At 37.1% G+C, this 16,892-nt stretch overlaps 1 protein-coding gene and 1 long non-coding RNA gene across 7 annotated transcripts in view; one reads left to right on the top strand and one right to left on the bottom strand.

Annotated features, from left to right (window-relative positions):
- The window catches only part of CTNNA2 (catenin alpha 2), a 342,296-nt gene that overhangs the window by 312,270 nt on the left and 13,134 nt on the right, over window positions 1–16,892 (top strand). For all 4 annotated transcript variants that reach the window (XM_017833919.1, XM_017833922.1, XM_017833921.1 and 1 more), the window contains exon 11: window positions 1,633–1,767. In XM_017833919.1, coding sequence (XP_017689408.1) covers window positions 1,633–1,767 — 135 coding nt within the window. The remainder of the gene's footprint in view (window positions 1–1,632; window positions 1,768–16,892) is intronic.
- LOC108506658 lies at window positions 2,877–13,356 on the bottom strand. 3 transcript variants are annotated; one of them, XR_001877842.1, is made up of 6 exons: window positions 13,250–13,356; window positions 10,585–10,717; window positions 9,651–9,692; window positions 7,010–7,253; window positions 4,799–4,954; window positions 2,877–3,843 (listed from the first exon to the last, which is right to left on the bottom strand). It is a non-coding gene; the product is annotated as an uncharacterized LOC108506658 (long non-coding RNA). The 3 variants fall into 3 exon arrangements; XR_001877841.1 differs by lacking the exon at window positions 7,010–7,253 and having other exon boundaries at window positions 2,878–3,843; XR_001877843.1 differs by lacking the exons at window positions 7,010–7,253; window positions 10,585–10,717 and having other exon boundaries at window positions 2,878–3,843; window positions 13,250–13,353.

Raw genomic sequence — 16,892 nt, 5'->3', positions numbered from 1 at the left:
TTGACAGCTCTTTAGAATTATTGCTTTAAAATTCATTTCTTTCAGTTCATAGACTTCAAGAATAGGGTAAATATTTTTGTATTAAATTGACACTGGTAGGGAGGAAAGTTTTCTTAGGGATTCATGCCTGAAAGGTGCGGCATCTGTCTGAGGAAAAGAGGCTTTATAGCCTTATTGCCATGAGTGTAGGGCACATTTAACCTGACAGCCACAATGGACCTCCAGCTTTGTTTCTTTTTAGTTTTAAAGGGAGAGAAAAAAGCAAAGTGACTGCTTTCAGGGTTATAGACAACAATATATACAACTGGTTCATCATGAACTCATTGCTGTTCATCATGAACAGCGTTATCTGTGGGGTTAGAGCAGCGATCTCAAGTCAAAGGCTGTGATACTGTTGGCTCATGTGTGTTTAATTCTATCAGTTTTTCTTGAAATGCTCTGATAATATTTTTTAAAAAATTTGCGCCCAGACTTTGTAAGATGCTAAGAAGGCATATTTGGAATCTTTGTTCCCCAAGCTATGCACTCAAAGGGTATTCAAAGGGCGTTTATTGGAGACATGCTGTTAGCAATGAACCCCTTTAGCAGTGTTTCATCAGAGTGAATTACAGAGGTCTGTTCTCTTAAGGCAAGACTTTGAATATTAACTACAAGACTGTTGTTTATTATGCTCTTGATATTGTGGGGGAAGATGCAGTTTCTATTAAGAGTCCCAGGGACTATGAATAAATTGTACTTGGGCCTTTTCTAGTTATATTGATTATAAAACCCTCACAGTGCCTAGCACATTTGACCTAATCTAATCTGTATCAACACACATTTGGGATTGATTCACAGTATCTGAAATGGTACAGGACTGTAGACAGCATTCCCTCTAGGATGGAGAAGTATCCCTTAGACATGCAGAGGGACCAGCTTAACTCACTGTGTTCTTGAGGAGGGCTGCAATACTGATGTCATTTGCTGAGATACTCTGCAATATGTCGCTCACACTTCAGTAAATAATTTCTCTCTGGCACAGATTAAGGTATTTCAGCATCAAAAATAAGCTTGCCAAATCTGTCATTACCAAACCCAAGCAGCCTCACCTCTGCCTCCCAAGTCCTTCAGGTGTCAGTGAGAGATCTGGCTTCTGCCAAGCCTGAGGCAGAGCTGTGTCCTCTGAAGGTCTGCACAACTGCCAGGGAAGATGGCAACACAGGCAAGAGAGTTGGCATTAGAGTGGTGGTAATCAGGTAGAACTGGGTTCGTCTGGACTTTAACTGGTCCACGTTGTGGAGTTTCAAGTCAAACCTGGTCTTTTGACTGCTCAGTAGATTCTTCTGTTCAGTACAATCTGATGTCATAAGTAAACACTCACCGTGATCATATTATTGTCATTGCCTTTTATTAGAGACTGACAGAGAGGTTTCATCTCTCTCCAGAAAGGTATAGTGCATCTCCAGGCTACAATTCATAAATATTGAGTTAAATTAGAGGCAGAGTTTGAGTTTTCACATTTCATCAAGTACCTCATGTAAAGACAAAGTGGAATAGATCCACCTAATACACGCACATTGCCTCTATCTGGTGACCTGTCTCTAATGACATAAACTCAGCTACAATCTAATGAAACATTTCTTTTGTCTGCAGTGCCCAGACTCAGCCTGCAAACAGGACCTGCTGGCCTACCTGCAGCGCATTGCCCTGTACTGCCACCAGCTCAATATCTGCAGCAAAGTGAAGGCAGAAGTTCAGAACCTGGGAGGAGAACTTATTGTATCAGGGGTAAGCTGGGATTTGTATTTAGCTGTTTATGTTTCCCACGTAGCACTTGAAAGGGAGCATTTTTGATTGCAGTAATACACAAAACAAAAATCCACTGATTCATAAGCAAGCTTTTTAAAAATGTTATCACCATTATTCCAGGCCTTACAATAGCTTGTGTAGAGCAATTTGATTTTCCAATTACCCTTTGTTTATATTAACCTTGTAAAATCTTCATTCTTCCAAAAGAGAAGTAATTTTATAGCCTAGAAAGTCACTGCCAAGCTGTGAATATTATAATTATTTGGAGCTTTTGTATATTTGCTCATTATAAATCTTCTTTCCTTTGTTAGTACTGGTAATTTCCTTCCTCTGTGCAGAAGCCAGCTCTGTATGAAGTGCATATTGTTAAGATGGTGATGACTAATGGGATTCATTCACTCAGGTTCCAATGCACACTAGGTTTAGCAAAAAAATCTGGAAGGCCAGCAAAATATTTTAAATTTTGATGCATGTGCTGTTTTCAAATACTATTGGCAAGCACAATGATTATATGCTCTAGTGCCCATCCAGTTATTTCAGTTATTTTCAATGAACACTGCAAACTTCTTACACACAATCTTTTTTAGAAATAAAGACAGGAATATACAGCAACAGTAATACGATAAACAAAGAGTTTTCTGTATTTTTAAAGTATTTTTTCTTTCCTTCTCCTAATGTTGGCTTCTGTGCCTCTGGGAGAATACTAGAACCAAGCAGTAACAATTGCTGCTCTTCACAATTTCCTTTTTTTGTTCTTTCACCCTAGTATTAGCCCCGTGACACATCTGATATCCTCTAACTCAAATACAGACCACACATGTGTAAATGTGCAATATTGTCACTCTCCTGAGTGTGTTTTCAAAACAGTGGTGATTTGTGAGACCCGAGATGCTTCAAAAAAATTGTTTTCAGATGTGGTTTTGAAAAAGCACCCTTTCATTGTTTAAGCCCAATCAAGTACGAAGATTATTAGGACAACTAACTTGTGCCCTTCATTCCATCCATAAGATTCCCCAGTGACATCACTGGCCTTCCTCAAGCATATCAGAAGTCAGAGAAAATGTTCTCAACCACATAACATTTTTATTTATTTTTTTTTGCAAAGCACTATAGAAGGTCTTAAACATTTGCCAGGCTTTCTTGGATCAAACATTCTGAAGTCATACACACAATCCTAAAAGGAGCTGCTTAAAGGTTCCTGTATCTGTCCTGCAATTGGTCTTCACTTCTTGACGTATGTACGTATGTAATTTTAATACCTTGATCTTCCCACAGCAACGAAAAGATCCTCTTCCATTCTCCTGATATTAACGGAATGATCTGTCCTTGTATTGCTGACAGCTATGCTGCAGAGTTGATTGCTACGATCTTTTCTTACCTACTGCCATCTGGGTCCAGCTTTTCATACCCATCGAGTTGTCATATTCATCTCTCGACAACAATTACCCCAAATCAGTGCTTCAACCAGCTTGGCTTTTGTGGTTGTGTGTGTTTCTTTTTTCGAGTCTCTTTATTCAGTGTATGTGAATGCTGAATAAGCCATTGTGAACCTCGAGCATCTATTCGTTCCTGGAACATCCTCATCTGTTGTGAAACTATAAGTGGCCGAACCGCTTGACTTCATCATTCCCAGTCTGGCATTGTTGGCACCCGCTGCTTACCAGGCTTCATCACCATTGTGTTTCTGTTTGGTTGGGGTTTCACAGTCAGTTGCAAAGACAAAATTAGCTTCAAATGCAGAAGTGATTGGGTTCTGTTCCCAAGACTCAGTAGTACTGATGTACGGAAAATTTGAAGGTTGCCCAGCTCGCTTCTTCTGCTGGTGCCTGAACAGGAGGTGACACAGAGTTGAACTCCTGTGCATCCCTTTGTGAGAGCATTATCTTGTGATCTAACACAGTGCAGTGCTTTCCTGATAGTGTTTTCTGAGCTGTTTATCTTCAAGGTGCTGGGTACTGTATGCTCCTTTGCTATCCAGAGGTCTGGTATCCAAGTGCACATCTACATCTGCTTGTCTACTTGCTGCTTCTGCTTCCATCTTCTTCTTCATTTTCTCTTGGATAGCCAATTACAAATAAACAGTATTTTATTTGTATCAAAATGAAATACCATTATTTGGCAACTTGCATACAGTACAATGTTAGAAGTACTATAGAAATTCAGAATTCCAGCTTCCCAACCTGTGACTATGGAATTAACTTTATGTTTGCACTATATTTAAGTGTTTTGATGTAAATATCAAGAACCAGGATGATTATTACAATATTGTGATTTACTACTGTGTTTTCAGAGAACTACAATATCATTCAGATCGATCCAAAAGATGACTTATGATTCAGAATTCTTATAGAGAGTAGAATCTCTGCTTGAATTCTTTCATTATTAAGAATATTAATCAATATTTATAAATGAAATGAATGTATGCATATGTATGTTTGAATCTGCGTGTGGGTGTCTGCATATTTATATAAAAAGGAAAGAGACATAAAACCAATTAAAACCTAAAAGACAGATGAAAGCCACCCCACAGTTCCTATAGCTTGGTTAGAGAAAAATATGTTGCAACAACTTCAAAAATATTGTCTACATAACACATAATGTGCTATATATATTTTGATGAAACTTCTATTTTTTTCCCCCCTACAAGATTCAGTATTTCAGTATGGTTTATCTCTGAAAATAAGCCTAAAGCTGATCTTGTTTGCTTTTTCCTCTATAGATTGATATGGTACTAGCATAGAATATGAAGGGGTCCTTTTTGGCATCAGTGGCTTTGCTGCAAATAGGAAAACAGATCAAAAAGTAAGAAAATGTCACAGTCCTGAAGTGTAAATTATTTCAGTAAAGAACCTACTGTTTTTTCCCTTTCCTTTCTCCCATTCCTTTTCCCCCCAAGCTTTTTTTTCTCCTTTGATCTTTCCCATCAAACTCCCTCCATGCAGATAGCAAAACTATTTTTACCAGATAAGTAAGACCTGGCAATTGGGAGTTAGGATACGTCAGCTAATACCTCATTATATCAGTGGAGAAAGGCCAATTTGTCTGTTGACTTGGTCCTTTATGTTGCAAGATGAGACTTCTAATTTCTGATTCCAGTTGAGTTTTGGAAAGTAATATAAGAAAAAAAACTGTGTTCTACCTGCCCTTCAGTGAGGAGCCTTGTAAACTGGAAGAAGATTATAGGGAAGAAAGTAAGTAAAAATGGTGAGGAGGTTAGATAATAGCAAACACAAATTAATATAAAAAATTGCAAAAGATTTTGCAAATATTTCTGATCTGTGTAGATGATATCCTTGTTCCCAATAAAAGTCTCTTTGACCTTAGTCCATAAACAGATATATATTTCTGTAGTTTTAAATTTGAATATTCAATTTGTAGTTCCCCTCTAAGAATAAACAACGTCCTTTAATGAAATTACAGAGTAAAAGCATTTCAAAATAATTTGCTTTGTCTCTTGCCTTAGTTTATTTAAAGTAATACATATTTGCTTCGTAATCAGTTGCACTATTGTATTGGAATGAATCCTCTGAGGTGCTGAGCATACACCACTCTCAGTAAATCCCATTTGCATATACTTAGCTCTTGCTGATAGCCTTGCCTGTTTGTGGGAGCTACTTTTGTTCAATAGAGTTGCTTTTAATGATGATGTTTCTCATCTGGATACAAATTCAGACTTGTGACTGTAGGGCTGCTTTATTTTTCTAGTGTTCCTTCCTGCCTCTTGTTAGCAAGAGCATTACAATAAAACAAATATATATATTCATTTCTTACTTTAGAATAAATATCCACTTGTTCTGTTTACTGCTGCTCAGAAGCTGATCAGCTCATTTACCTATACCCATTTAGGCTATGAGCTTGCATTTTTTAAAATTCTTGTTTTTGTTAGTAGAGTTGCCACAGATTTTCATGTAGCATTAGACTGAGCAGAATCTAAGAAAATCCCTTATCCAAGGCAGCCCCTTATCGTGTTCAGGTTTGATTTGGAGCTCTACAGATCTAATCAGCTGTATTATCAGAAAATTTGCCCAGAAAGTCTGAAACTTCTGAGCCAGACAGATAGGCAGTGTTGTACCATGTGCCTTTGAACACTGTCCAAAAATATGGAATCAACAGCCAAAGCGCTCTCCAAACATATTCTTTAGCTGGGTCCAATTCCCAATTGTTTTCCAAATCCCATTTATCTTAACGTAATAGATTCAACTGCAATACTCAGAGAAGGATTCTTATAATCTGTTGAAGATACAAGGCAGTTTAGTTGAGGTTGTGAGTTTACCGGGGAGCTCCTGCTTGGGGAATTTCAGTGAGGGCTTTGGTGGGAAAAGGAGGGTAAAAGGGCTGGAGCCACCCCATTAATTTTGAGTAGGACATTACAAAAATTGCCATAGCACCTTGACTGGGAGGGTGGCTACATAAAAATATTAACAGATACAGGACATAGGGCAAAATAAATGTATGTTTATTCTTGATCAGTGATAAGAGTAAGGTAACCAGAAAGAGCTGGTCCTCATCAAAAATGAATGAACCTCATTATTTATGACAGAGTCACAGGGAGCATCCAGCAGTTATTTCAGGTGAGCTGGCAGTGTCCTTATCAATTCTGCCTATGGATCTTACGTGGAATAAAAGAAGATAGTTTAAAGGTCCTACTTTTCTTTCATTTAAGGCTGAATCACTGTAAACTACCCCGTGCTGTAAAACCAAGTTGGTACGTGTGTGGGCAGTGAAGTATCAAGTTGCTACTTATTAATTCTAGAGACTCAAAGAAAAATCAGGTAATTTGAGGTTCAACTGTTATTAAAAGTGAGTAAGGCTGTCTTTCATTGAATTTGGATTAAGAGCATGTACCTAAACATTTACTTAAGAGCCACTGATGGGTTATTTCATTTTCCTGAAAAATAAAGCCTTTCTGGAGTGCTTTCCTTTGCTTTAAAGTTGGCAGGCAAAGAGAACTTTTGCATGTAAAATGCTTAAGAATACGGACAGAGTGTTGTTTTGGAGCTTGGCAAATAGAGTGATTTAATTCCTTCTGAATCAGACAAGAATTTAGCATTATGTAAAAGAAAGTTTCCTGAAGGGAGAGTTGGTAAATTAACAAAACTGTTGGGGTCCTTTATCTCCAAGGTTCTCAAAAGTACAAAAAGTTTATTGCTGTTACTTAGCTAGCAAGAAAATCAGTTTTACTATTAATTTATAATAGAAATGGAACAACTGGCCCACATACCCTCGTCTCTAAACTGTAGGGATGTGGACTTGACAGATGGATCCAAAAAATAAGGAATTGGCTGGATGGTCTCCCTGAAAGAGTTGTGGTCAATGGCTCAATGTCCAGGTGGAGAAGAATGATGAGTGGTGTCCCTCAGGGGTCAGTACTGGGTCAGCAATATGGACCATGGGATTGAGTGCACCCTCAGCAAGTTTCAAGAGAGACCTTGATCTATTCTGTGTATTCAAGTAGCTCATGTCACCTGCTTTGGAAGAAATTAAAGAAATGAAAAATACAGGGAGATGTTTCAGCTGGGCAGTTTGGGATGGAGAGATATTTAAGTAACCTCTGCATAAGTGTTTGAATGTATGCAGACATATTGATACTCGAGAGGGTGAAATAAAGCCATAGTAAATGTACTGTGTTCCAAAATATATGGCTGTATGAGGCACGTGATATTTACACAGGTTTTGATAAACCTTTATCTGGAAAAAATTTGAGCTTTTCTATTTGTGACTGATACAGGAGAATCCAGCTCCTACTGGCACAGGATGTCCCTCAATACACTGTCCAAGAAAGGGACTACCCAATGATATGGTAACATAAAACATTTATCATCCTGACACTGAGTCAATTTACTACTCCTAGAGGATAAAGGCACCAGTGAATTATGCAGGTTAATCAAAATGAGTGCTGATAAAATCCCTCATGGTCATATATTCATTATATATGATGTATTTTATGGTAGCACTGTCTTAGGGCTTTCTGAAAGTTAAAAAAGTGAGGAATTCCTAATTATCCTATGAAACATCTCAAAGATGAATAGGAAAAAAAAAAGACATAAATAGATGTATCTCTAGTGGCTCTAAAGCCATTTGCAATACCTCTTCCAAATATTTGACAATAATAAAGATTTAATTCATTATATGTAACTTATCTATTGCTCCCCAGTAAGGGTAGTGTGGACCAGGAGCCCAGAGAGCTTATGCAATTGGCATCATTGAAGGGATTCAAGCCCCAGGTAGACAGTGCTGAGCAGATCCAATGTTGGTAATCAACTCATTTCCAGTCAAAAGTTGTACAAGAATTTGTAGAAGCCTTTGGAAAGGTTAATTTATTTTAATTAGTATATGGCTGTTTCCTCAAAGCAGCTGAGGGAAGACAAAGCTTACTCCATGTAAGGAAAAGTGGATGAATGAAGCTTAAGACAGAACTGAAAAATTCACAAAGAAAATATTTTTGTGCAATAATCTCAGTTCTTTTGGAGCTCCAATTTCTTGATGTAAGGTTATTTTCAGGTCTAAGAAAACATCTCATATATAAATGCTTATGTAAACACACATACACATAAATATGAAACAATATGTCCTGCATAAATGGAGAGATGTTATCTATAATTTAATTTGCAAAGCAAAATCACACTGCACTTGTCTTCATTAGAATATATTCCTGGAGACAAGAAGCACCATCTATATGTCTACATTCAATAAATTCAAATTTAGACAGGTCAGATTTTCTCCTTATTAAGAAGCATTTTGGCTAGAGGGAACATGCTCTTGTGCTTTATCAGGTGACAAATATTCATGAATTTCTGAAGATTACATTTATTGAAATTTCTCATTAGAAGAGTTTTCTGCAAAGGAAAGCATTTCTGATACCAAATAATCCACTTAATTCCATAAGAACAAAGCAAAGTGTTACAGATTGAAGACTAAAGCTTGAAACAAATATGATCATTGAAAAAGATTAGAGAATTGAAGGGAATACTATTGCATGAGCTTCATTACATACTGCATTTGCTTTAAAAACAGTAACCACTCAGAAATTCAAAGCTCCTCCGCTACAGTAGTTATGGCTTCAGTTCAGTTTGTTTTCCTATTCCAGGCCACACTGAATGAGTTGAGAAGAAAATGAGAATATTATGGCTTTCTGATGCACAAATTGCACCAGCCCTGCAATAATTAGCAAAGACCATTCTAACATACCCTAAGATATGGTCCTAAAAGATTATTCCTGTAAAAACTACTATAAAGAAAGAGAGGAATATAGTGCTTTCTCACATTTCCTTCTTTTCTTGTATTACTGCCTTTAAAAGAGATGGTTTGGGACCAAGTGTCACTATTTTGTATTAAATAAGAATTCCTTTCCCCTGGGGCACTCTCAGTTGGCCTCCCTAATGCAAAGCAGAGATTTGCTAATAGGTACATCCCGAGGCTTTGAATAAAAGTTAAGGTTGTTTTTTTTTTTTCTTTCTCATGGAATTATGGAGAACTGAATTTACATAATGACAGATTTAGCACACAATAGGAGATTTTGGATTTTGTTTCTTATACTAAGTACATCTTGTAGCACTTGCCATTTTTTAATTCCCTGAGTTGGATAGTGGTGAGACTAAATCTCACTTCTAGAAGTACTGTCAGGTGGTGCTTTTGGAGATATTAAAAGAATAACAACTTCAGTTCAAACTTATCAGTTCCTTTAACTTTAATTATTGTTCTTGACAACCTGAGTTCCAGATGAGTAACACACACATAGAAACACTCACAGACAAGAAGACATACCCTGAAGGGAAAACATCAACAAGTTTTCTCAGGCTGAGCAAAATGAGCTGCAAATACTGAACAGAACAACTTACAACAAAGTATTTAATAGAACTCACAATAGGGATGTGTTTCCATTAAATGCAGGAGGTCATAATAGCCTTTGGGAAGAGAACAAACAGGGAGAAAGGTTAAAAGTTACCTTTTATCTTTAAAGTGTGAAATATTTTCTTCCACAGCTGGGAAATATTTTTATTACAATTATTATTTATGTACCTCATAGAAGCAAAGGAAGAATATATCTGTTATCACATCATTAATCTTACATAACTGATAAGCAGCTGCATCCACAAAAAGTAAAATGTCAAAGTAAAAAAATAACCAGTATCAGAAAAATCAGTCCTAGCCTCTTACTGTTAGATATTCTCAAATGCTCTCTTTTAACATGAGTTCTTTCAGATTCTGACTAATACATCACCAAAATACCTTGTGAAATAAGTTAACAGGTAGGCAATAGTATCTCTAGAAACTGAGATGAAGTCTGCAAGTAACATGTCCTAAATTTCACCAAAGGCCAAATTAGAACTCTGTAAAACTGGATTAGAGCATCAATATCTGAACCAAAAGACTGCAGAAGCGTTTTCATCCTTTTTTATACCTGTAACTAAATTCAGTATTTCCATTGTCAAAAACTTAGAGAAGTTACAGCTTTACTCAGTGTCAAGTAGGAGGTTACATATTTCACCATTCCTTAACTATGACAGATAATGTACAAGAAGGATTTTTCCACTTATCCATCAGGTTGATCCACTACAGAAACTGGACATATTTGGGTCAGAGGTGTGTCTGTGTTAAACTCTCAGACTTTAATGATCTGTGTCACCTTGGCATTTTCACACGGCTTTTTCAAGCTCTTGTTTCAATTTCTTAAAATATATCCATTTTTCCCTTCTGGATAATACCAGTCTGTATAATGCTCCTGTGCTGTTGGTGCTCCTCAGCTTTTCACAATCTTGCTGTTACTCAAGCTTTATAGAGAGGAGCCAGTGATACCTGGGTGGTGCCTGCCCTTTCCATCAATTCTTCATCTCTTTAAGCAAGAAAGAAAGCACACGAGGATTTTTTTCCAGCAGATCTTTGAGGTCAGACTGAACATGGACCCTTTTTTTAAGTTGATTTCTAGTGCCTGGGTGCAAAATATTAAATCAATTACTCAGCCTGCATTCACAGTGTTCTTATGCTGTTGGGCTTAACTTACATCCCTTAAGAAAATATTTGATAATGAAGTCTTCATTTTCTGACACTTTGCATTTCCCTGCATTCACTTAATTATTCTTAGTTGAATTCTTTGAAACATTTAGAATATTTCTGACTTTCCTTGAATGTATAAACATTTTTAAAATGTTTTCATGAGATATATTCTTTCCCTGCTTTTATTCAATAATGTGTTTTAGTAGGTGAGTAATGTGTTCTAGTGTATGTTCACAACTCAGTCTTAACTTTGCTCTTCAGTCTTAACTTTGCTCTTCCCTTAATTTTCTCTTTATAAACCACAGATGTCATACTGAGGTCAAAGCAAGATTTCAGATGGGGCATTCTCTACTATCTGATCTGCTGAACTGTTTATATCACATTATCATGATGGAATCTTCCATATTTCTCCATATTCCTTGTCTTGTATTGTTACTGGAGAATATCCTTGTTCATACTCAGTCTTCTGGGATTTAATTGTGCTACTTCCATATGTTTCTATTCCGATAAAAGACAATTTAACTCTTGCTCACTCTTAAGTCTCTCTTTAGGAGTTCTTAGAACCAGTATTAGAGGTGTAATATTTCTCATATTTAAAGATATATCCTCTGAACATTCTTCTCTTTAACAGAATCAGCAACGTTGCTCAGCCTTCATAAGGTCTGGTGGTCACAGGAGTTCAAATATATTCCTACTTTATTTGGCAAAAACAACTGTGGTGCAGTAGTCAAGGCGTAGGTTACCTAAGTTATAAATTAACTGAATTCTGCTTGGTACTTTTTACCATAAAAGCCTTTAAAAATTATGATTTTTCTTTAGTTTTAGCAGGCCATTAGACATAAATATTAATAAGGACTCGATGTAATACAGGGTACCAGAGGTGGTTTTCCTCCTCTCTATCTTCAGACATGCAAATAGCTTGTAGTCAAGAAGATGCACAGAGAAATCAGACAGATGTGTGTTTAATTCAATTGTGAACAGCACTATCATCACTTAGCATTGCTCAGCTGCAGCCTAGTTTTGCATTGTGTTCCTGGAGTTCCATATCATCTCTAAGTCACAGTAACTCTTCATTTTGCCAACTGGGCACCCATTTGTTAAGTTTTTAAACCCACAAATATACTGGTTTAAAGTACCATCTGCAGACACTGCAGGATTAACATTATGATAAAAGTTTTGAAGGGTAAGAAGAAAAATACTTGACTTTTGCTGTTAGGTGAAGGGATTGGTACTAGACATGAGTCACACACTTTCTCTTTTCAATAGAAGCGAAGGAGACAAAAACAAAGATCACACAGAGCAGGGAATGCACATTAATCATTATTAAGACAGAAAAACTAATCATGATTAGATTACAATTCACATGATCCTTGTAGCATCAAAAAGCCTAAGGGAAAACATCAATATTAGCTCAGTGTGCTTATAATCCATAGTCTTAAAAGAGATTTAAGGAGCATTCATTTTTCCTCTTCCAAAAGGCAGGATCTTATGTTAGCACTCTGTACTGGCACTGAATAGTCCCCCATTCTCTAAGCAGTTTTATTAAATGGAGTTAAGTTTAGCAGCATATACTGTTTTATTTTTTCACTTTTAGTATACAGATAGGTTATCAAGAAAATCCCAGTGAATAATTTAAGCAATCATGTTTGCTCTTGAACCTGGTTTTCCATAATTTGGATGATAAAAATTCCATTTACAATAAGTTACAATGAATTTCCCATTTTAACCCCCCCCCATTTCAGTCCTCGGGATGTTGTTTGAAAAAAAATGTGCCTCAGCCTGTAAGGTTGTCACTGTCTAAAAATGCATGTATTTAAAAACATCACCTCTGTGCAATTTTGTTGATATTTTCTGGAACTTTGAAAGTGTGCTCTGTAAATAAATGTATGCCCAGAATTTTTATACTTCCCTCACTTGTTCTCTCAGCACAGTTTGCCGGTTCTCATTTGCAGTGCAAGAAAACCGTAATTCTTTTCTGACCACCTTCATGTAGTGGTGTAGAGAGGGTATACAGAAGGCCAGCCCTCTGGTTTACTCTTCTCAAGGGTCATTCCAGAGGTGTGGATTTGATGTTTATTCAGCATGGGGGGGACACAAGCATAATTCCAGTTGTAGTCACTGGAATTTTACCTGCTTGCAGTGGTGTGTATGTTTTCGTGCAGTTTGGCTGTACAAAACCACATATTAAACAGTGTCATTTGGAAGTCTATGAACCAAATTCGTGCCTGATTTGATGTCAATTGGCGTTTAACAGGGACAGAGCTTTTCGTCCTCCGGTTTTCATCAAAAGATGCCAAAAATTACCCACTTTCCGAATCAGCAAACCCTTTAGGGCTTTGCAGGCTTAAACTGTGCTATGGGAACAAGTGAGAGGAACCACCAGCCAGCGGGGTCACTCATCGTGGAGGAGTCCCTGTCTCCTTGGCCAAGCATAGCTCCTTCAGCACACGTTTCCCTCTCTCCTCACCTCTACGCTACGGCGCAAATATTTCTCTTGCTCTCTCTCTCACTATCTCTTTTCTGTATCTCTCGGAAATCAGACTGGAGTTCAGAGCACTTTCACTACCTTTTATGAGGTAGAGTGTGATGTCATAGATGGGGGCAGGGCTAGTCAACTTTCCACCCACCCACCCACCTGTGCTGAGGGAGCTACGCTTGAGACTGGAAGCGGTGACTCCTCAACGGTGAGTAACCTCCTGTCTCATCTATGTCTTTATAGATCTGGGGGTGGAGGGAAGAGACACGCCAAGAGGGGATTTTTTTTGATAGCTTTTTTTTTTTTTTTTTAATTAGCCGTAGGACTCACAGAATTAATTGCATGTGTTGTCTTAGTCACCTGAGAAAAAGCATTTCCTTCCTGTCCTGAAGTCCCAGAGTTTACATCATCTGCAAAGCAATGGTCACGTTTCTCTGCAGAGACGATCCATTTACTGATGGCTAAACTGATCCTTCAGTGTTCAACTTGCCTTGCTAAAAGGCAGGCCCTGGTCCCCTTGAACTCAATTGCTAAACTTCCATTAACTTAATTACAGTATTTAATTACAGTGCTGGGCCATACTTTTTCTTAAGTTCTTTATGATGAAAGACAGGTGGTGTTATTTATATATTTAACATTACTAACTGTGAATAATAGCTGTTTATGTGGGACAGGATTTTTTTTTTCTGTATTCTCTGTTACTGTTTTTGGTTTTTTTGCCCAGAATATTTAATGAAGCTGTGTATTGACAATAGGCCAATTATTTTATAGATGAAATAAAACTCAAAGATAAATTGCGATAGACTTAAAATTAAGTGGGAAACACCCGGAGATGTAACTGAAATTAACTTTTGAAATTATAAATCAAAGCATTTGATTCTTTTTTTCTGTGATAAGAACTTGAGATGGGCAGGCATACTGCTAACTGACTTTCTTGGTGTTTTTCTTTTGTCACTACCTAAACATTACTATTTTCCTTTAAAGCATTGTCTTGTTACTTATGTCCTTTGGCCTCAAGTGTTACTGCTTCACTGTTTTAATATCCCTCAGCATTTTAAAAAAGACAAGATGGACTACGAAGATTTTCCTTTCTTGTTCTGCCTCTTGGGTATCTATTAAAGCTGTCAAGATGTCAGAGCTCTCATACTAAAGGGCAGAAGAAGGATCATATGAAGATTTTGGCCCCTGGGGATTCTGCAAATCTTGCTGTTCTTGTTCATTTAAAGCTCTTTACCAGCTTTGTGTGGGGTCTTGTCATATCTCAGGGAGAGGCACTAAAAGGCAGCAGCAGATTCTCCATAAATCAAAGACGAGGAGAGTGCAATCACAGCCTTTTCTGCAGAGGTGGTCCATAGTTTGATTGATGAAGTACTTCTGTTTCCAGGTGACTAGGTGGCTTTGAGCAATTGGTTAAGGATGCAGACCATTCCATCTTCTGGTCAGTGGCACATATTGGGGATTGGTCTGTGGTGATGGATAGATATTCCTCCCTGATGACTCAGGGATGCTCTTTGTATCAACGCATAAGAGGTCTGAATGAAATTCTGGGAGGATAAGAGTCTTGTTTACAAAGCCAGATACCAAAACTTTCACTAATGATTGTTTCCCTTCCTGTCAGAGAGAAAAATAAGGACAAAGAATATAAAAATGTCTCCCTGACAGGTGGTAACTTTTCTGGCTTTGAATAATGTGCACAAGGAGTTTTACTACTGTTTATTCCTGTAGTGAAATCTCCAAATCTTCCTTTGCCAAGCCACGAGCTTGTTAAGCAAATTTAGCTTCCCCAGCAAACTTTAATCCTTTCAGTAGGAAAGGAAAAGCAGGTTAGTCAGTCTCTAACGTTTCACTGGGAAAACTTTATGGGAATTGCTACTCTTAAAGATGATTTGAAGTTCGTTCTTTTCAGAAGCAAATGCTTGGAGGTAAAATTTAATTTAGAGCTTAAGCACATCCTTTGCTGATGAGTTTTGTCGAATTGTCTCAGCACGTAATTACTCTTGCATAATGCAGGAGACTTTAATTTTTGCACGGAATTGATAAAAGATAAGGACCAACTGCACAATGCCTCATCTCACTTCAGTGATACAAAACCATTTTGGTGGCATAGAGAGGGAAACTCTTTTTAAAAGTGGTATTAGGGTTGGGAAGAGGAAATCAAAATTGATGTTGTTCAATAATTATGATGATAGTGATCAAAACTTAGGGGATATTGTGGAACAGAGATGTCAGTGGATTACTTTAAATCCAGAGATATTTGCACTCTAAATTTATCTGTTAAGATGAGCAGATTAGAGCTGTATATCAGGGAGTTTGTAGAGGGAATGATATTCAAAATTAAATAAACTGTTGTAATAATTAACCTGGAATCTGTCTGTACCAATTCTAATAACAAATTTTTGTTCATGCAACCCCAGGATGTGCATTTGCCTGAGTAACTTAACACTGGGAGGATAAATAGCCTAATTTTACATTTACTGAGCTAATTCCCCTGTTTAATTATTTTTCTGGCAGCTATGATTGAAAAAAATATTAAAATGTCTGAAGTGCACAGATTCCTACATTTTACAGCTTATGCTTAAATATGTATTTAGTCAATTACGATGTTTTTTAATATTATTTCCATGTACATAAATTAAAATACTATAAGGCATATATTTCAGCTGATTTTATTTAATGTTTAATATGAAAACTTTTAGAGCAAATATCTGAGCAACTTTTTCCAATGTATACTAATTTAAGTGAATTAAATCTTCATAAATAAGTTGTTAGCAAAATGAAAATTACTTTCCGATATGGTATTCTTAAAAAAATCGTTTTGTATTTGCAAACACATTGTGTATAACTGTCTTGAAACAAAACCAGTAATCATCATATTTATACCTATATATTTAAGGAAGTCAGTGCTTAAATTACAGATTTGTTCCTCGGTCATACTGGCAAAGGGGGAACAATAGTTTAGTGATGTAAGAGTATCTGTTGGGATCAAACAGTTTTTCAGTATGTTTAAGGTGTCTATGTAAAATTCCCAAATTTTCTTTATTTCCCAGGGTGATTTCTGTTAGAAGTTGAATTAAAACTTTGTGGGTTGGTTCTTACCTTCTTTTTCTATATGAGAAGTGAGGGAGAGCTGTGAAATGCTCCATCTGTTTCTAAACCATGTCAGCTGGCAGAGAGATGCTTATCACCCTGCCCTCTCCTACTGCAATTTTAGGCTGGTTTAACACCATTGACTCAAAGTGAATTACTGTGGATTTCATCTTGTTTCAGCCAAAGAAGTCACAATGATAGTGCCCAGCATTCTAGAGGACTCTTCGTGTTGATTTAAATTGCAATCCTTTTAAACTTTGACCTCAACTCATTTGAATTGTCAACAAAAATGCTCAATCACACTCGAACTGTGTACAGTGGATGGAGGAAACCAGGACTGCCTTCACACCCTGTTCTGATCCTGGTACAGTTGCACCTCAAAGACATGAAATGTGATTCTGTTCAGTCACAATCCTTTGGATTTTTATCAGTCCCACCACGGTGTTTCAAAGCAAACACATGGTGTGCCCTCGTAGAACTGAAAACAGAAGGAAATATTGTCATTATTTCCTCTCTGTAAACAATACTGAGCTCAAGACAGAAAAGA

Source organism: Lepidothrix coronata, unplaced genomic scaffold (assembly GCF_001604755.1).
Source record: "Lepidothrix coronata isolate B3197 unplaced genomic scaffold, Lepidothrix_coronata-1.0 Scaffold224, whole genome shotgun sequence".
NCBI classification, from domain to species: Eukaryota; Metazoa; Chordata; class Aves; order Passeriformes; family Pipridae; genus Lepidothrix; species Lepidothrix coronata.
This window is presented reverse-complemented; position numbering and strand designations above follow the sequence as displayed.